General features: G+C 38.0%; 1 protein-coding gene across 3 annotated transcripts; it reads right to left on the reverse strand.

Moving 5' to 3' along the window:
* Positions 1–1,449: 1,449 nt before the first annotated feature.
* Positions 1,450–18,573, reverse strand: LOC146752387 (kinesin-like protein KIF20B). Of its 3 annotated transcripts, XM_085531918.1 has the most exons (14): positions 18,177–18,410; positions 17,279–17,545; positions 15,249–15,516; positions 14,690–14,751; positions 13,475–13,670; positions 9,824–11,027; positions 9,245–9,383; positions 8,393–8,515; positions 7,935–7,995; positions 7,568–7,693; positions 7,165–7,304; positions 5,547–5,967; positions 3,678–3,797; positions 1,450–1,530 (listed from the first exon to the last, which is right to left on the reverse strand). In XM_085531918.1, the coding sequence occupies exons 2-12, from the start codon at positions 17,309–17,311 to the stop codon at positions 5,827–5,829; spliced, it is 2,493 nt and encodes an 830-aa protein (XP_085388044.1). In that variant the 5' UTR covers positions 17,312–17,545; positions 18,177–18,410; the 3' UTR covers positions 1,450–1,530; positions 3,678–3,797; positions 5,547–5,826. The 3 variants fall into 3 exon arrangements, with proteins under 3 accessions (XP_085388044.1, XP_085388045.1, XP_085388046.1); XM_085531919.1 differs by lacking the exon at positions 7,568–7,693 and having other exon boundaries at positions 18,177–18,420; XM_085531920.1 differs by lacking the exons at positions 1,450–1,530; positions 3,678–3,797; positions 5,547–5,967; ... (1 more) ...; positions 7,568–7,693; positions 7,935–7,995 and having other exon boundaries at positions 8,399–8,515; positions 9,250–9,383; positions 18,177–18,573.
* Positions 18,574–20,600: the final 2,027 nt, after the last annotated feature.

Here is a 20,600-nt window from a genome sequence, read left to right on the forward strand (position 1 = left end):
GAGACTTTCAGGTTCGCTTGATTTAGGAGAACTTACTGCTGACATCAGCTTCTTGGCTAGAAGAAATTTGTTTTGATACATAAACCAATCAACTTACTGGTTTTGTGAGTCTTTAAATCAATGAATGCAAAAAAAGCTTTGTAACAAACTTGGTTTATAAATGACACGTAAAATTTAAGTGAAAATACTCAGAAATTGTATTTGTTCATCAAGGTTCTTTATTGCTTCTATAGCTGAAACTGTTTATAGGTTCAGGTACGGCAGCTTAAAGCACGCATTAAAATGGAGTATGAAAGACAATCATGGCTCAGAAGTCGCTGGAAGTCAGAAACTTCAGCAGGAGTTAAACAACAGGCCTAACTTTCGTGCTGACAGAAGCACAAGACAGAACCAACTTTCTCTGTATACTTGTAGGTTTTCACAAATGTAATAATGAATCTCTGAAGAGACGAATAAATGCATTTACTTCATAAATCAAAGGACAACTTAACATGGCAGACAAGTCTAAGAACACATACATTAATAGCCTACAGCAGAAACAAGCCATTCTACAATGTCTAGAAAACATGGAATAAAACTTATTCTACACCAACCTTTAGAGTGTATAATAGAAGGAGAGCTTTGAATAAAATCTCCAACTTTTTGCAGTGTTTCATCCTTCTTTTTAGTCAGTCTTGAAGCATGTACTCGCTTTCTCAGGAAGTAGTCTTTTCCGGATTTCTGTTCAACAGAGATGTGAACATGTGAAACAAGAGCATTGTTTAAACTTCATTTTAGTTCAACGTTATTTTAAGTTGACATTTTGAGCTTTACTACTGACACCTCTGTTCATTATGCTGATGATACCACAACGGCAAGTAATGTAGACAATTTTATACCCTTTAGGGAGTTGTCAAAATCTCAGCTATTTCAAGGCATACGTTTCTTAAAGTTTCTTAATAAGGCAGTAGTTTCTTTAAAAGTAGCTCCCAAGCTGTGGAGTTGTTTCTTACATAAGCTGTTCTAATTACATAAAATAAACAAACATACAAAACAGAAGACAACAGATGGGAAAAATCTACTACTCATACTCTGACCATGCCAAGGATACTGCTATCACATGCGAACATCTGTTTTTAATAACTGCCATGCATATTAATGATATGAACCTTAGTTTAATACAAGGGCTTCACTTACAAAAGCACACGATAATACACTAAAGCTTCTCTTCCCAACTATTCAGTGTGCAATATCCTTCCCTCCAAATCATTACACAGTACAGCCATTACACACTCTGGGGACAGACTGACTTGCCCTTTGGTTAGCTTATGGAATTTAATAGGAAGAGCTCATAAGCATGTAAGATTCCCATTCAGGTATACACATAAGGATAAGACACTGCTTCTTTCGTGTGACCACACAATTACAGGAAGTCCCAAGCTAGCTTCAAAACTAGAACAAAAAACCAACCATTTTCTCGTCACTTGCAGAGGGTGAATTAAAAGCCATGACAGATTTTGTATTTTTCGTGTTCTCACTTTTCACAAAATCCTGGGAAAATAAGACAAGTTTCAGCCATGATTCTTTTGGAAAGAACAACTGATGTCACAAAAGTGAACACTTTAAACACTTTTGCTAATAGTAGGGAAGTATCTGCTAGTGGTAACTATTCCACTGTAAATCAAATAATAAATAAGCATTCAATTATAAAAACAGGACATTAAGATATCAGTATTAGACATCTCATGATGTCTAAAAAGCTGATTTATGTCTACAGGTTTCAAAGAAAATACACAATGGAGTTAAGAGAAATTCCCTTCTCTTAAACCATTATAACTGAGCTTGGCTATTAGTTTTGTTCATTAAAGCAGTTCATTGATTAAATTCTTCAACTACTTTACTGAGGTAGAAATAGCATTTTTTTAATGCTTAAATGAGAATGGTAAAAAGGCATCAGATATTTTGTTTTCTGTTGGGTCTAGGTCATACCTCATCCATGTCATCACTTCTTTTCTTTTTTGCCTTAGGCATTTTCACTCCTAAAGGTATCATGCTGCCGTGCTGCTTTATCTCCATCTTATCAGGTTGCAGAGGTGTCAGTGGGATTTCCAGCTCCGGTTTTGGGAACCGACTAGTTTTGCCATTTTCTGTGGACACTCCAGAAGAGTTGAGGACAGTTTCCAAATGCTCCTGATAGCACAGAAGAATTTTAAGTGCAAGTGTTAAGGTAGCCATGAGATTAAAAAGCTATAAAGCATCTGGAAAAGGATATGTAAGCATTCGATTTTCCTGCTGTAAGAACACTTGTAACAGAAGGAGTCTATTTCAGTTACAGCAGAGTTTTACCCTTCTTTCCTAGAACTTGTTACATTTAAAATTATTTCCAATCTATGATCACAAAAAAAGTTCTCCATGTTAAACTGAGCCTGATACTTTACACGTCATTTTTTCTCAAGGGCACAGACAACTACACTTTTTTTTAATAGAGAATGGTGGTAGAACTGACACGATTTTCTTCATCTCAACTCTGCTGCGTCAGAACTGGGCAGGAACAGGAGCATTTGATTCAAGTGTTCGATTAACTTCCAGCTTAATCTTAGGGAATTTGCCCTTCCTCTTCTACACTAGAGATGTTATTTACATAAGTAAGGTCCAGCTGGCAAGGTGCAAGCCCAGTACAAGTCATTAAAGAACTCCATTGCTATCTTTTCCCTGGAGAGAATACAGACATTCAAGCAATGACACCGTACTTAAGCTGAAGGCTATCATGTACCTGCTCATGGTCAAATGGCAGCAAATGCACAGCTAAGTGACAGGGAAATGTCAGTATGCATTTCCCCAGCAGCACTTACTGTCCACAATCCACCCAATCCTGTTTTTCTCAACAGGAACAACAAAGTCAGAACTGAGATCACCTGGACTCCTCCTTCTCTATGGCAGGAATTCAGCTAGCATATCAAAAATGAGTTCAGATGCTGGTTGAACACATGGAAGACAGGCTGCTGGGGACATCAGAAAATGGTAGATGGCTGCTTCTACTGCTGCTAGTAACTAGCAAACTCCAGTGTCCCAAACACAGACTAGCAGCTTTTACTACTTACACTGTTCCGACCCCCTGAGGGGAGTCTTCTTCCTCTCAAAAAGTTACCAAAGATTGTAGAAAGACAAAAAGTAGTCAGAGCCACTTTATCAGGCTCTGCTAAGAATCTGAATGGAGTATCACCACCCACTGTATTTCCAAGAATTAAGTTGGTTAATAAATACTTTGTTTTTAAAATATATGTAACTGCTATTTTATGAAAGTTAGCAATTAAAAACTTATATAGGAATGATTAACATCATCTGCTAACAAAACAATGTCCAGAAATCCTGCAGAGGAAGAAAATAAGTTCAATTTGCTGTGCCCGTTTCAGTGGCTCCATGAATTTTTTCCAAGTAACTTATCTAATCATGAGCCACTTCATAAGCATTAACATGAGGAGAGTTTTCAGCAGCACCTAACAAAAATTCATCACACAATTGTTTCAACAGCTTTTATTCCTATCAAAGGCTATAAAAACAGGTGATCTGATCACCTTGAAAGGGATAAATAAATTAAAACTTGGGAATTGTTTAGAGAACATGAGATCTTTTCCTACTCATTCCTTATCAAAAGCAATACAATCACAACATTTTCAGATCTGAAGTTTCATACTAACCTCAGATTCATTTAATGAAGTGAGGCTCCTAGTACATCGACGTGACAAATAATTGTCTTCAGCCTTGCATCTTAATGGAATACTTTCTCCAGTTTTAGTTTTGCTTTGTTGTTTCCTAGGCTGTAAATATTTAAAAGGAGTAAAGATTAGGCTATGCATTAGACCTCCAAAATATCTCGAGTTTTCTAAAGCTACAGTGTAAAACCTCAAGCTCAGACGCCACATGAACACGTAAGCTGAAACACAGCACAAGCGTGGGAAGGTAGTAACATCTATTCATTGTGTGATCTTCAGATACACCCTACTGGGTCTCACTAACAGTCTCAGGCAGTATTCTGCCTCCAAAAGAGAGAAAGCGAGACATTATTTAGGGACAAAATCTGTAACGCTGGTCGTTTTGTCATCCATTCCCCCCATACTCTGCGCGCTCACAGCTGCTATGTTAGAACACCAAAGGCTAAACCTCTGCCTAATCTTCAGCATCCACATACGAATACAAGGAAAACTGCATGGAAAAGTTCCATAATGTACACAGAGAGATGGTGTTCTAGTAAATAAAATATTTTTGAGAAGATGAGAGCTCATGCTTGAGTGGAAGACAAAAAGAACCAACAAGTACTCGTCACTGAATATGTAGTTAAAGGACTATATGCTAAGAAAAATGATTCCAGCTCCATTATCTCCTAGGAAAACAGAAGAACAAAAAGGGGTTAACAAGATGTTAAGTACTGACTTTCTATAAATATAATCATACCTTTTCATTTACAGAGTCATTCCTTCTACTTTGTCTTTCTTCAAGTAAAGGTATTTCTGGCAAACACTGAGGGCTACTGTGGTTAATGCGTTGTTTTAATTCCTTTATAAACTCATCTTTGTCAGCCAGTTCTTTTCTTAACTCTTCTATCACAGTTGCATTATCCTAATAAACAGTAAAAACTGCTGAGTTGTGGGATTGGCAAAAGGAATTAACACACACAAGCAGTATTGCAATTACTTAGTAGCATCAGTTTTAGAATTGCAGGCTAGAACACATAACTATTCAAGAACAGTAACATTTCACGGATTTGTACGGTCACTGTTACAAGTGCAGTAGTCACAGAATTGCCTGGGAAGTTGTAATACAATATATTTTGATTCTTCTATTTTACTTACGTGCTTCAGCCTTCATCTCTCTTAAGATATAATAACCCGAGCTTTTATTTGTTCCCAAATCCTCGGTACTGTGAGAAAGTCGGCAGTTGTAGGGGAAGTTTTGCTATGAGAACATCTTTCTTCTCAGAGAAAGTGAATCCAAACATTCTCAAAAGAGCACAACTCATTTAGTCTTCTGTTTAGCTTCTGAAATTCTATGCTACGGCTTAGATTGGCTATCCTGATTTAAAGCTGGATGTTGAAATAAGAAATGCAACTTCCAGAGATCATCCCCCCTCTGCTTTTTGATGCTTCCCTTAATCTCTCTCCACGTCCCCTTCTGTCTTTTCATGCCATTGTAGATACTACCTCAGAGAAAGCAAAGAAAGTAAGAAACCTGAGACAGAACTACTGTCTGAGTATTGAGCCTAGCTTGGGTTCCGGAAATGCTGTGAATTATCAGAAAAAGCTACAGATGTCCAGTCTGATTGTAGGATCATAAGCATCAAACTGACATCTGCTTATCTGAACTACTGAAAAAATTGAAATTTTAGTAATTAACAGAAATTCTGTTTCTGAAGAACAAAAATAAAAGCTGGTGCTTTTTTTGGTTAGTTGCACATGATGTCAATACGACAGTGTTCAAGAACAGAACCACACCCAGAATACAAAGATCAGGTACAGGAGTCTTACAGAATTTATGGGTAGCTAATCAGGAAGGAGGAAAGGAGAGCTGACCTTGCTTGAATTCTTTAAGGCAGATTGTCTCAGTTCTGCTATTTCTGTCTCTTTTTGTATGACATTAGAAGCCAAAGTTTTGAGCTGTTTTTCCAAAGCTTCTACTAACTGATCTCTCTCCTCACGCCACTTTTGAAGATTACGGTCCTTTTCCTCCAGCTGGGCAACAAGTCTTTCCTAAAAGAAGAACAGATGAACAGTGAACATCACCTACTACACACTGAACTGTTCTAACACTTCGGTAGTTAGCACCGTTTTACAGTCTTAGTAAATGTATGATCTATGATATATGTTGTCGGTCCTCAGCAAATTGTTTCATTTCTTTGTTGCGAAGATTCTCAGCTTCTTTTATCTGATTTAGGAGCTCTTCTTTCTCCTCCAGCCACTTTTTTCTATCAGTTTGATACTTAGTCTCACTTTCCTATTTCAAAGAAACCAAAAATGAAATAGTGAGTCATTAAGGAATAAAAGTCTTAAAAGCCAGGTCATCATTAAATAGACTTGTTTCTGCAAGATAACAGAAACATTAGCAGTTTTTACTACAGAATATTCCCAAAGGCAGGTATTGGATAATCATTAGTTCTTTTCCATTAAAAAATAATCATTTCCAGTATTTCTTATTCAGACTGCAGAGCCTCCATAAAACATCTCTTTTTCTTTATAAATGTTCACACAAGCTTTACAGAACTTACACCAAAAGTCAGTATAAGAAAAACTCTTTTAACTTAAAAACTTCTAACACTTTACGCTGCCTTGCAGCAGTTGTAGAAAAACTTGCAGCTCCATTAGGGTTGAAAGACAAAGAAAAGCAACACAGTTTACACTGTAGGAGTAGTCTCCTTTCCTATCAAACCTACTGGCAGACATTCTCATATATAGGACAGAGCACCTGAGAAACTGCTTGGAAAAAATAAAAGTCTTTTAACCAAGGAAAATTAGTAGACCCGCAGCCCAACAAAAAAGGCTTCCTGGTGATAAAGTTAGATGATGATTTCGATAGCTTATATTAGTTGCCCAAGCAACTAACAGAAAACAGTTTTGACAAATACACCGTAAGTTACAATTTGCTTTGAGTTAGTATTCCTTTCTTGCAAACAACAATTGTATAAGTATACTCTGCTTATAGGACATTGACGTGGTATAGAATGAATCAATGAATGTTTAACTTTCCCCTCTTCTTGAAAAAGGGAATTGGCTCTGCGCATTAAAAAAAAATATCATGAATAAGCTTACTCAAGGTGAAGGAGGAAAGAAGCTCAGAACCATTCCACTAACAGAGTGGATGTAACCTATTGTATACTCACTTAGAAAACTCCCACTGCCAGCCCATTACTTTTATTTAAAAAAACAAACAAACATCAACAACAAAAAATAACATCAGATGGGATAAGACAACTAACTGTTCAGAGGCCAGCAAAAGAAGCACTGCTCATGGCAGCATAATGTAGGGAAGGCTACACTTCCTATACTATGGGGGCATCAGTGATGCCATTCTTAACGTACCACAAAAAAGCTGCACCTGGTCCCTATTGCATGTTGCACTGCAGCTTTTACAGGAAGTTTCTGTAATCAATATAACAGTTTACTTTATCAAGTTACAACTTTGAAGTTAAGTTACCTCCAGCTCTTTTTGCAGCTTTATTAATTCTGTACTGTTTTCATTCAAATTTGCCTCATCACTTTCGTTGTTCTTTTGCTGCCAGTCACCATTGCTCTGGTATTCCAGTTCACTGTATTTGTGTTTCCATGCAATCAGTTCTACTCAATACACAAAATGAGGTTAGATAGCATATCATTTCAAATATATATTTGAAATACCACACCAATGACTTTTTACTAAAGCAGCTTCGGTTTTATCTGCTACAGACATAAAGAAATAACAGAAGCCTTTAACTACAAGAGATTTGTTGTTTACTATGGAACGTTAATGCCTAAGTAACAGTCACATGAAAATGGAAGTGGCTATCACAGTACGTCTAAACCCCTTTTGCATCCCTGCTCCCTATCCCTGGAAAGATTACCTGAAGCTAATTTTTGGTTCTCTTCTAACTGAGCTTGAAGCATTTCATCTTGTTCAAGCTGCATTTCCTCTTGTTCTTCTAATGCCATCTGCATAACTTCAATTGTTCTATCCCTTTCACACAGATCTGAAGGTTTGAAAATTTACAGATGAACTCCCTACTAGCTCCCATTATTCTCAAATCAAGATTCTCCCATGACCAAAAGCTCTTTTAAAAGAAATAGAGCATCTCCATTGAAATATTAACATACAAATACATGCAGACATGTTTTAAAATCGAAACACAGAAGACTCAAAGTCATTAGCAATGTGACAACATTTACACGGATATTCCACACACACACACACACACACAAATAATGGCTGACCGTCACATAATTGGTCATAGTCTTTGGAGATATCTTCCATCCTCTCAGTTTCCACCAGCTCCTATATTTCATGTTGAAAGAAAAGCATACACAGTAAAAACAAGCAGAATCTTTAAGACAGCCTAGAATTAATAAGCTTTTCATAAAGCATAAATAAGGACTCAAGCTGATAAAAAGAATTTATGGTAAGACATTTCAATTAACATATCATGATGTCACTCAACAAGATCAGGTTATATGCATGTATTACATATGTATTTACTATGCAGATTATTGTATTTAAAGCAATCTGCCAGTGCTCTGTAGTGACTAATTATTTGAATATCTTTCATGGTCTACCACTAATTTCAGTTGGCCACTTTCATTTTGCTCCAATTTTTTTTTTTTTTTGACCTTTTTCCTGTTGCTTGGAAAACCTGCATCATTCATTTAATAAAAATTAAGAGCAAGAAAAATACCTGTTTAAGTTGTTGGATAGTATAGTCTTTATAATCCAGCTCATCCTTAAACTGGTTATTAATCCTTTCAAGTTCATCCATCCTGTTCCTGAGGGATTCCTCCACAGAACGCATCGTGGACACCTGTAATGTAAGCACAGCTCACGGTTAATTAAAAGACTTCTGTAATCCAACCTGGCCAAATACTTCTTTGTTAAATAAAGAGGAATTCACAAACAAGTGCTGAGTAGGAAAACGACAGCAAGTGCAAGGTTACCAAGGAAGACATGAATTCATTTTTAAGCTTCAATTTTCCACCCCAAGCACACCCAATAAACTTTCACACTAAGTACCTGCAAAATGGGTTTTAAAATATCTACTTGTTTAATAATTAAATTTTAACTATTAGCATCACTGAAGCTGAAATTGAAGAAAAAAAATATACATGCTTATATTAAAGAGCCTCTGGAAATTAGTCTATTTCTCTTCAAGTAAATAGCATTCTTCTTCCCAGTTATCAGCGTTTTTTCACAAGACTTAGGTTTTAGGCTTTGGAGTTACCACGGATACCAATGGCAAGTCACCAGTAACGTAGAGATAATAACAAGTCCCCTCCAGAGGCAGATTAGCTATTCTCTTCACAAACCTTATTCCAGACTACCAACCAACTTTACTTTCCTCTGTTCATTATCTATGTGAAACCATGTTTTAACTTCTGGTCCCCTCTAGAGCTTCAATGGCAACTTTACCTAAGATTTGCTGCTAGCCACACTAGTGTGAAATTTCCAGCTTCATAGTTAAAGTTTGAGAAGTTTTAACAGCAGAAAGCCAAGCATAATCTTACAGAAAAAAATAGTTCAGTTGACTACAAACCTCACTTTGTACTTGCTGAATTTGTTTCTCGGCATCAGAATGTTTGTCCTTTAGATCTGCATACTCTTCTTCTTTCCTCTGCAAATCTTTTTTCAAATTCAGTACAAGGGCAGAACTCTCAGAAAGAATATTTTCTAGCCTTATGTTAAAAATAAAGACACAAAGAACATTACTGTTACACATCTCATGGAAACAGCAATTACAGCTTAATCCATGCCCTGCCTGTTGGTTTCTATTTGTAAATAGACTCTTAAATCTATCTAGAACAGTGACAAGATTTAAACAATTACTTTTGAATTTCAGCTTGCTTCTCATAATCAGATGCTGAAGCAATAAATTATTCAGATGCTATTCTGAGGGATGGACAACAAAACCACCAGAAATCCCCATATTATTCTTTATTTCCTTGCACACTCCTGTTTTCCCTTGGAACTCAAGTAGCATACCAAAGCATCCTAAAGTAGTAGTTTGGCCATTGATAAGCATGCAGATGCATTAAGTCGAAGGGATGTTCCCATTAACTATTTTTAACTCTAGTTCATTCTCAAAGGGCTCTAAGTTAACTCAGTGGTTACTTACGATTCTATACGTTGCACTTTCTCCATTTCACTCTTTTCCTTTTCCCGAAGAGAATGTTTCATCTGCTCCAAGCTGTTTTTCAGCTGCATAACTTCTTGAATCAGATTTGCTTCATTGCTACTTAACTCTTCAACCTTTTTGTCTGCATTTGCAGACTTCTCCTGCAGAGTTGCTGTAACTGTCTCTAGATTAACAATAATAGATTCTTCTTCTTTAAGTAATTCATTGAGTTTTGACACATTGTCTTCCATTGTCTTGTAAGCCTCCAGGAGATATTCAAGCTCTCTTATTTTTACCTCACAGTTGGCAACTTCCTCCTGAAATTGTGCAATCACTCTCTGATCTTCTGCAGTCTTTTCTTCAAACTCCAGAGTTTTCTTTTCTATTTGCTCATGTAACTGATTCACAAGATCATCTTCCTGACTAGTGTGAGTTGTAATCTCACATAGCTTCATTACAAGTTGATGATTATGATATTCAGCATTATTCAGTCCCGCCTTTAGGTTTTCATTGTCTTGAAGCAGTGCTTTGATGTGCTGACTTTTTTGTGAGGAAACATCAACAATACTTCTGCATACTTCCCAAATCCTTTCAAGACTATAGTTAAAGGAGAGGTCATGCACAAGATCTGAGATGGAAGAAGTCTGTGACTGAATGCATGCAGAACTAATTTGAGATGTCCCTGTCTCATCTTTTTCAGAGTCTGAGGAATCCTTTACACTGACAAAGTCAGTACCGATGGCGTGAAACTCTAAGTGACATTTGTATAATTCATCTAATTTGGTCCGCATTTCTTTTACTTGTGACACTTTATCAATTATATATTCTTTGGCAACTTCTATGTTGTTAGTTAGTTGGGCATTTTTGTTTTCAAGTGTCATATTTATAGATTTCTGTTCATCCAGTTCAGAAGCAATTTCCCGATAGTCAGCTTGACCCTGCAGAATTTGTTCATGGAGGACATCAGCTGTTTCTTCAGAAAAAGAAAGCTGAATACGCAGGCTTGTTACCTGCTTACTGAAATCTTCTTTTTTATTTTGTTCTCTTCTGCATTGTTCTTCAAGCAGAGCTAAATGACGTTCCAAGATTTCAGTTCTTTCCCTCAGTGCTAGTACTTCCTTTCGGTACGTGGAGCACTTTTGTTTCATGTGTTCAATTTTCTTTTGCTCTACAGTGTTCTTTTTCTTTCTCTCATTTACAACTACTGTAAAACAAACAAACAAAAAAAAAAAAAAAAAAGGGAAAAGGAATGTAGCTCAGATTGATTAAAATAATTATTACATAGCAGTTCACAACACCAAGTAGCAACTTCTAAGTGAAAAACTGTCGTAATATGCAAGCCATGCCCTCACATCACATAGTATTTGATACTAGTGAAGGAATTAAAGTCCTCTGAACACGTAATCAGGTGCCTCAGATTTCTATACAGAATTAACAGCAAAAGGTTTTCAGTCTGGAAGAACACTTTTACCATGGCACTACTCAAACCTTCCACTCCACACCAGTAGAAAATCTAATTAGATTTAAGAAACATGGGAACGAGATAGATAATTCACAGCTATATTCTTTCTATCTTCGCTGCTTCAGCAATCCCTATAAGGCAGCCAGGAATCACTCCATCTACATCTAAATGGTAGATAAACAGTTCTCTAAGAAATTTCATTCCAACTCACAGTCCTCTTACTTTCAAAAGAAAGATAAAACCCTGGACAAGTTGATCACTTAAGTGTTGATATCTGTCTCTCTTATTCAGTTGATCTCTAAACAAAATATGAGGATTCCTACTTCTGTCCACACTTACTCTTTTGCATATAAAGTTCACTGATAAAGTTGTACAAATTTGCAGATTCAAATTTCCATAAATATTCCATTAGCTTGGGGCTGTTTTTTTCTTTAACTGGTGAGCAATTAGCTAAAATCACATGCATTTTCTTTCTATCAAAAGCGACTTCTGCTGTATTTCATCACTGCTTTAGAATCCAGTTATGTCCATTCCATAATATGCATACTTTAAATATTAAAAAAAATAAATATAAGTCAAGACTTACTAGGGATTGGGTCACCACAACAATATATTCCATGGTGATTCTTGTACAGTGCTTTTATTACTACAACTACAGAAATGCAGAATTTTATAGCGCCCACGTGCAGCCTGCATTACATACAGATTCACATGTACTGCATGGAAACAGCCTCTTAACTCATCTAAGGAGTTTTATATACAGCCCTCAACTCATTTAAAAGTCATACTGAAGAAACAGCAGTGGCATATTCCACCCCAAACCAGGTTTTGGGTTTTGACTGCTGCTCCCAGCAACACTAGTGAGGGGAATATGATTTATAAGTAATCTAAACACTTTATGCTGAAAACAACAAGCAAGCACTAAAGCAAGATAAATAAGACTAGGGAGAAGATGTGTAATGTTCAGTCTAGAAGCTCCTTACACAGGAAGTAGGGAAAAAGCATTATTATAGAGCATAGGAAACAAGACCTAAAAGCTCAGAGAATGGTGTAAATACCCTGAACTTGAAGCTGAGATAACCTAGCATCTCCTAAAACACTTTTGCTCGTGCTACTTATATAACTAATTCTACAAAAGAACCAGCACAACATACCTGTGCTCATTGTTCTACTGTGTATATTTAACATAGCTAAAGAATATATATTAAGCAGTTTTTGAAATTGGATGCTATTAATACTCACAAATAGAAGAAAATTTTAACATGATTGAATACTCAGTACATCTTAACAGAAAACTTCATGCTGACATTGTGACTATCAGCTACCCATTTTAATTCCTATGTGGAGCATTGCTGTCATTAATTTTTAAATGAGAGCTTTGGTCATATGATTAGAACAAACCCACTACTATTTGGAGTATGGAGGAGTCCACATCCCTCCCTCAGTCTCTGGTAAGATGCATATATGTGATGCCATTCAGTGGTCACATTAGGATTCAATATTTATGCCAAATAAAGGCAGCAGGGACAAATCATCCAAGAACAGCATCTCATCTAAAGAAGGCCTTGACTTTCTCCCTTGCACATATTTTGCAAGAGGAATACAAGAAAGGAAGGGACTACAGCTAAGTTTTAGATTTTCCCTTCTACATTGTATATGCCTTCTGTAATTGTAGGAACACTGATGCTCAGCTGTGCCCAGAAGTGAAGTTAAATGCATCAGAGCTTATCCAAACCATTTTGCTCAAATATTGCCCATGAGCGAGCAATTAGCAGGTCGTCAACAATTTTGATAGTTGCTTCAGGAAAAACAAAACAAACAAACAAAAAAAAGCACTTGAGCAGCTGATGCTACTCAGAAGATCAGCAACAGCAGTTGAAACAATCCTAAAGAAACTGCTTTAAAACTATTACCAAATCTGCAAGTGCATCAACAGATGAGGAAAAAGCAGCAAAAAGGAAAAAAATAGTGCAAAAAACTTTTATTCTTAAGCATTCTAAAATGAACAGCATAGGACCTTCTGAAAAAGGGATATTTACATAACAGTTACTTCTATTTACAGTTTAACACAGTGGCTTTTCTCCTTATACCATAAGGTACGCGATTCACTGCCTTTTGCTTCCTATCCGGAATAGGAAGCAATTTATTGTTTTGGAAGACACCCTGTTCAAGGATGGAAGAAACTGTACCTTTCTTTGGAGGTGGCTCTTCCACAGTAGGCTTATCTTCATCAGTACTGCGCTTTCTTCCCACTTCCAACTCACTTTTATCTTGTTTCAGTGCTTTAACTGAAAGCACTGAAAATTGGCTGCTTTCAGTTCCTTTATTAGTGTTCTCTTCTGCCGGTTCTGCTTTAATGGTAGTTAAATGGTAGGTAGTCTTTTCCTGTATTGATATAAGATCAGTTACATTGAAGCTTAACAAAAGGAGCACTTAAGTCTCAGTAATCTTCTGTAGGCAAATATTTACACAAAACCATACAGCTAAAATATTTACCCGGTGACTCTATAGACATCAGTTACAAATCTCAATAGCAGACAGAACAAGTACACCTTCAGATAATGACAAGTGCAATACTCGGTAGAGTATACAAGGGAAAGCAAGAGCCTAGCAGGTCACAGAGTAAAAGACTTGCACACAATCAAGAGTTTACCAGTTTATCAAAGAATTTCCTGTTTCCAAGAAGTCAACAAAATTACAAACATGGTCAAAGAGCAAATGGTCAGCTCTCATACAGGTTCATCACATCACACTTCTGCTAAGCTGCTAAAATCACTTTCATTGTGACAGATATAATCCAACCTTAAAGCTTAGTCAGCTCTGTCACGCATATTTTAGATTGTGTCCTTGACCACAAGTGAAGCTTCCTTACTTACAAGATGACGATTGTTAAGCCATGCTGGCACTGCCAAGGACTGATTATTCATCTTTAGTAGCTTATGAAAAGAAAAGCTTCAGAAGTGTTCAGGCCACACAATCTCACAGATAGAGTTGGACCCTTGTTCTTGGAAGAAGTAATAGGTGAGGACATGACTACTCATCACAGTCAGCTTTAATACCATGGAAATACTAAGTTTCAGTGATGCAGACAGTCAAAGACTAAGAAGGGTCAAGTTGCTAAGCTTACAAGGTTAGAGATCTGAGTGACAGAATTAACTATAAATGTTTTCAGAGCAACTTCAGGCTACCAAACATCAAAAAATGAACAAAACCCACCAGAAGTGGTATGCACACATACTTAACCAAGCTAGTCTTCACATATTCAGTAGCTCGCAGTACATTAGTCAGGATAAAGTTTTATGGACTGCATAGAACGTGGAGATATCCTGAGCATTCATAGCATTTTAAGCTACCACAAGTTGGTATTAAAACAATTTTACACAACATCTTCTTGATAAAGTTACCTCAGTTGCTTCTTTAAGTTGCTCAACAGACTCATCCAATTTAATCACCTGCATTTCAAAGTCTGTAACACAAAGAAAAGGTTGTATTACATAAGTAGCCAATAGATAGTTTATTATAAGTAATCAATTTTTCCAGATATTCTAACGTTTAGGTAGCTTTTGAACAGATTAATTAATTTGCATGTGGTCTTCACTTATTGGGAGTGATTCAAAAGTTTTCTATATTTCTTGGAACGAAAACATTGCATCAACAAGACATAAAGAAGAGTAGAGATTACAATATAAAAGTAAAAATCAAGATATAGACATTTAACCCCATACTTACGAAAGCGTAAAGCTGCTAGTTGCAGTTTAAAGGAGAGGGGGAAAAAAAGAAAAGAAATAACCAAAAACCGTGGAATTGCTGAACCTGAATATACACAAGGAACAAACTATCACTTATCTACAGGCTATGGTTCCAAAGGTAGAACATCTCCTCTAATTCCTACTCAAACTGGTTATTTCTCTTTTAGATTAATGAACTATTTCTGTCTTCTACCTTTCACATCGCATAACTCACCTTTGTTCTTCTGCATCAGCTCTTCTTCAGTTTTAAGTAGTTTGGTGTTTTCCTCTGTTAGCTCTTCTTTGGTCTCCATCAGTTCAAAGTTAGTTTTCTCCAGCTGCTTTTCAAACCAGCCAATATCTTCCTTCGGGTCCTCCAGGGATACAATGGAACTATGTGCTGCCTCAGCTTGTTCTTTAATATCCATGACATCATAATGCACAGAATCAAGAATGCCCTCAGGATCAACACAGGTGTCAGGCACTATGCTATGTTCTCCACCCTGAAACGTAATTTATAATCAGTTAAAACTGGTGAATAGCTGACTACATAATAGCTGTTATTTCTACAGATAGTCTGGATAGCCACTATGAAGACAGCCATACAAGAAGTTTTTAATTTCAGCTTCAAAACCCACCTCACAAATTCACATACAACATGACAGTGATTCGTATGGGGGGAAGATAAGTGGCATTCTAGTAACAGCTAATATATTTTATAGTATTTGATGACCACACTCCCTTTTTTTTTTTTTTTTTTTTTTTAAATATTACCCCAGATTGATCTCCTTCAAATTTAACGTACATGTTCGGACTCCCCTTTTCTTTGTATACAGCGTAAATTTTCATTTTGTGTTGCAGAAACAAGGAAAATGCCCAAATTCCCAAAGCTTTCTGAAACTGTTCTTAAGGCTCAGCAACTATTCCTGCTAGATGAAGAGTAGATGTATCTTGCTCATCATACAGCAACACAGCATGCACTTCTTTGTAAACAGCCTTGTGTTTCTATAAGATGTGCCCATAACATTTAAATAGTAAAAAGGAAAATATTTAAGAAAAAAAAAAGGAAAATATTTAAGAAAAAAAAAAAAGAAAAATACCAGGGTGTCATGGTTTAATAATTTTGTAATTTTGCTATCAGTATTCCACATCATAACATCATAAAAAGCATGAATAATTTTACTGCTCCCGAACACTTGCAGTATATTGATGATATTGTCGTGTGGGGCCATACAGCAGCAGAGATTTTCAAGAAAAGAAAACAGATAATCCAAATTCTTTTGCAAGCTGGTTTTGCCATTAAGCGCAGCAAGGTGAAGGGGTCTGCCCAGGAAATCCAGTTCTTAGGTGTAAAATGGCAAGATGGGCATCGACACATCCCAGCAGATGTGATTGACAAAATCACTGCTATGTCTCCTCCCACCAACAAGACAGAGACCCAATCTTTTCTGGGAGTAGTGGGCTTTTGGAGAATGCATGTCCCAAACTACAGCCACATAGTGAGCCCCCTCTATCAGGTAACACGGAAGAAGAATAATTTCTCATGTGGTCCTGAGCAGCAGCAGGCTTTTGAGCAGAGAAAACAAGAGATAGCCCGTGCCGTGGCCTTGGGGCCAGTACGGACGGGACAGGATGTAAAGAACATCCTCTACACTGCTGCTGGAGAGAAAGGTCCCACTTGGAGTTTGTGGCAAAGAGCTTCAGGAGAAACCCAAGGCCAACCCCCGGGACTTTGGAGTCGAGCATATAAAGGGTCTGAGGAGTGCTACACTCCAACTGAGAAGGAGATCTTAGCCGTGTATGAGGGGGTTTGGGCTGCTTCTGAAGTAGTTGGGACAGAGGTTCAGCTCCTTCTAGCACCTCGCCTGCCTGTGGCCCCCCTGTCACGGACACAGGTAGATTTTTGTTTAAACCGTGACAACTACCCGGAATGCAGCATAAGGGAATTTTTGCCTAGAACTCTGGAGGACTATTTTTAACTCAGAAAGGTCAGAGATAGAAAGTTCACACTGATTTCTGGGTCACCAGCCTCACCGTACATCAGCATTTTTGGTTTTTAAATGATACATAAAGTTCTCAATGGCACTGCTCTAGTCGGTAGTTCTTTCCCTTTCCGTGCAGCTTGCTCTGTGCATGGCTTGTGAACCGCTATTCAGGCCAGACAGCTGCAGCCCCAAAGACCTGCCATAAATGTACAAATTCTACCAGGATAATGTCTTGGTAGTGGAGAAACAGGATGCGCAGTCATATGGCTCTCACACATACCTTGTACAACCAGCTTGGCTCTGGACTGGGCATCACCAATGTCACAGGTGTACACGTCACTGTCACTTTTCTCCAGATTTTTTATGCTCAGCTGCAGGTCTCGTCCTTTCTGTGCCCTCTTGTATTTCCTGCCAGGCCTGAGCTCAGCAATGCCTTTCCTCCATATGACGAAGGATGCGGCTTTCTCGCTCTGACATGTAAAAAGTGCACTTCCACTTTCTTCAATTTTCACATCTGAAAGTTCCTTGATAAAGTAATTAGGTTTTTCTGGAAGGAAAAAAAAAAAAGGATGAGGGTGTAGGACAAAGGGATTTGTTACCCCAACAAGTCCCAAGCATACAGAGGTGTCCTGAATCTCCTTTGCCCTCATTTCAGAATATCACATAGAGATGCAAAGAGTCTAAGAAGACCACAGAGTCCACCCATTTACATAGGTTTGATAATTCCAGTAGATATCTGGAAAGTTCAATACCATTATACATGCGCTGGTAGGATCTCATCTGATAAACTGCATATAGTTTTGATTACACATATTCAATAGAGACTAATTCAGATTGCCATCTTTTCTTGGCTCACTAACACCCAAGATCATAGAATCATAGAATGATCACAGAATCATAGAGTGGCCTGAGTAGAAAAGGACCTCAAAGATCATCTAGTTTCAAACCCCCTGCCAAGGGGTCACCAACCACCAGACCAGGCTGCCCAGATCCACATCACACTGGAGAATCATTCAGTTTCCAGATTATTTTAAGGAAAAGATTTTAATCCATCATATTTTCTGAAAACTAAGAATTGATCCTGCTCAAGGAAACAGAAGAGAAAAACATCACCCACAGGCTGCAGATATTTACCTCGACTTCTCTACATGCCATCCCCAGTGTGCTTTTCAACTCACCTTGCAGTAACCCTGGCTTTTGTTATGGAGTCCTCTGTCTCACAGGGGTACTCCCCACTGTCCTTGGCAGTAGAGTCATGGATGATCAGAATGGCCCCAGTTCCCTCCTGCTGCAAGTCGTACTTCTGGCTTTTTCTGATTGCTTTGCCATCCTTGTACCACCTGATGTTCAAATCCGGTTTTGACAGCTCACAGCTCAGGCTGATGTCCTGCCCTGCTGCTGCTGTCTTATCCTCCAGCTGTTTTGAAACCTCAGTAGGTTTTCCTGGAAGAAAACATTGCTTTTTGAGTAACATACACTTAGGGTAGGATGCCTCTCTCAAAATACACGCATCTACATGCTGGAGATAAGTTAGAGAGGCACTTGCAACAGACGCCATCCTACAGCCAGCAGTAATCTGCAAAGTACAGACAATAGAATTCCAGGCAGCATTTATTCTCTCTTAAATCTACCCAATTGAAAATGATGAACCATGTCTGAAAACTGCCTCTTTCTTCTCTCCACTCATCACACTGGGAGCCTCGGATGATGCTCTCAGATGCACATGCTCTAGATAGGAATTTGTTGTACAGCTAGATGATGTGAAGGCCATCCCTTCAGCTTATACTTAGAGGATATTTGCTCCCACAGTTCCCTCAACAGATCATTCCTGATTTACTGTTAATGGAACAAGCTGTAGTGAGATGCCCATTTCCAACACTACCCCAGTGCTTTGGGTAGTTCTCACATTTGTGTAAAATGTTTCCTCCTTTTACTTATTTTTAAGAGAAATTCTCAGTGCTTTGAGTTTCAAGTAGAAGGTTGCTATTCACTTTAACCATATTATGAGTTAGCTCTCACGACAATCTTATCATAAGACAGTTGAAGGAATCAGACCCCAGAATCTCTCCCATCTCATTACCTTTCACAGACAGAGAGGCTTTGGAGGTTAGACCACGGGCAGTAAAAAACGACTTCCCCAGCGTCAGTAGGAGTCACACTTTTGATAATGGGAGTATATTTCCGACTCACGTTAGAAGCTTTAAATCACCCACCACTTTCCACTCTGCTTCCAGTCAGTGTCCAGTTGAACTCATCAATGCTTTCATGGGAAAGAATGCATTCAAAAGTACAATCTTCTCCCTCCTGGATTTCAGTGTTTTTCAGCCGTTTGGTAATGCCACTATTCAGCTCTGGAAGGTAAGAGATAGGTTAGTATGAGGTTTATATGGAGAAAAGGCATTTGTGACTGACATGAGTAGCAGTACTGGTGTTTTAACTCAGGATTTGCAGAACATGGCTGCGTTCCTCACTGATGTATTCTCTAAGACATTCTCCACTCAGAATTACCAGAAAGCTATAAAAAAAAAGAGACATGAATCTCTTGGCTTTGCTCTGGAAGAACTACAATTAGAGCAGCTCAGTCCATGGAGCAGAATGAAGATTCAATGAGCTACAGAGGGAAAAACCTAACAGAGAGGACAACTCTAGGATGCTGCGTGAGAAAAAGGGTTTTGCCTATGACAAGAAATTAAATGTTTCTATTAGCTCATTTGTTACCATCCTACCCTACTGGTGTTCAAACCATTTCTCCATTTTAGGGATGTTTAGAAAGGAAATATTTCCAGGACATTCTTGACATGTTTGGTGATTTTCATGGCAAAATGAGATACATTTACATCAAAAGCAATGGGAATTTTCCAGACATCACTGCGCTAAATTGCAGTAATACACTTCTATTGTAGAAACTATTAAGGCTCATGGGGGAATAGGTGTAAGACATAGTGACCACACTGAATGTGCTTTCAGCACTCCTTTACTTTCCACAGTACTTACCCTGAACGCCGACATTTGACTTGGCAACATCAGTGCCAATATCACAGGTATAGAAACCTGCATCTGACTTCTCGAGGTCATGGATAAGGGGACATAGGGTCTTCCCAGACTGTACCAGCTCATACTTGTTGCCAGAAGGGAGCACATCACCGTCCTTTTTCCACACTGGTTTGACCTTCTCTTTAGAGACTTCGCATTCCAATTTAATCACACCCCGCTCCTCAACAAAAACATCATCCAAGGACTTCATGAAGACAGCAGGGTTCTCTGCAATTAAAAGGGCAAAACAGAACAATGTGATACAGAAGATCAGACATTTCCAGTTGCTTTCAGATTTTTAAAGAGGGATAAATAAATCTTTACCAGCACTGACAACACCAATATAGAACCTAAAGCGGTTTCATGTCTGTTGACTGAATGCACTTTATGGAATTCTGAACTAATCAGTAGGAGAATACAGGGAACAGGAGGGACAGCCTGCATTGCCGTGGGTGGGACTGATATCATATGAAGTAATTGGGATGCAGCTCTTCTAAAGCTGGAGAGCTGGCATTGCCCTCACATGGAGCAGAGCTCATACAGCAGGCCACAGGATTAAGAGGATAAGC

The sequence above is a fragment of the Coturnix japonica genome, unplaced genomic scaffold (genome assembly GCF_054131305.1).
Source record: "Coturnix japonica strain WE unplaced genomic scaffold, WE-NBRP24 Scf046, whole genome shotgun sequence".
Classification (NCBI taxonomy): Eukaryota; Metazoa; Chordata; class Aves; order Galliformes; family Phasianidae; genus Coturnix; species Coturnix japonica.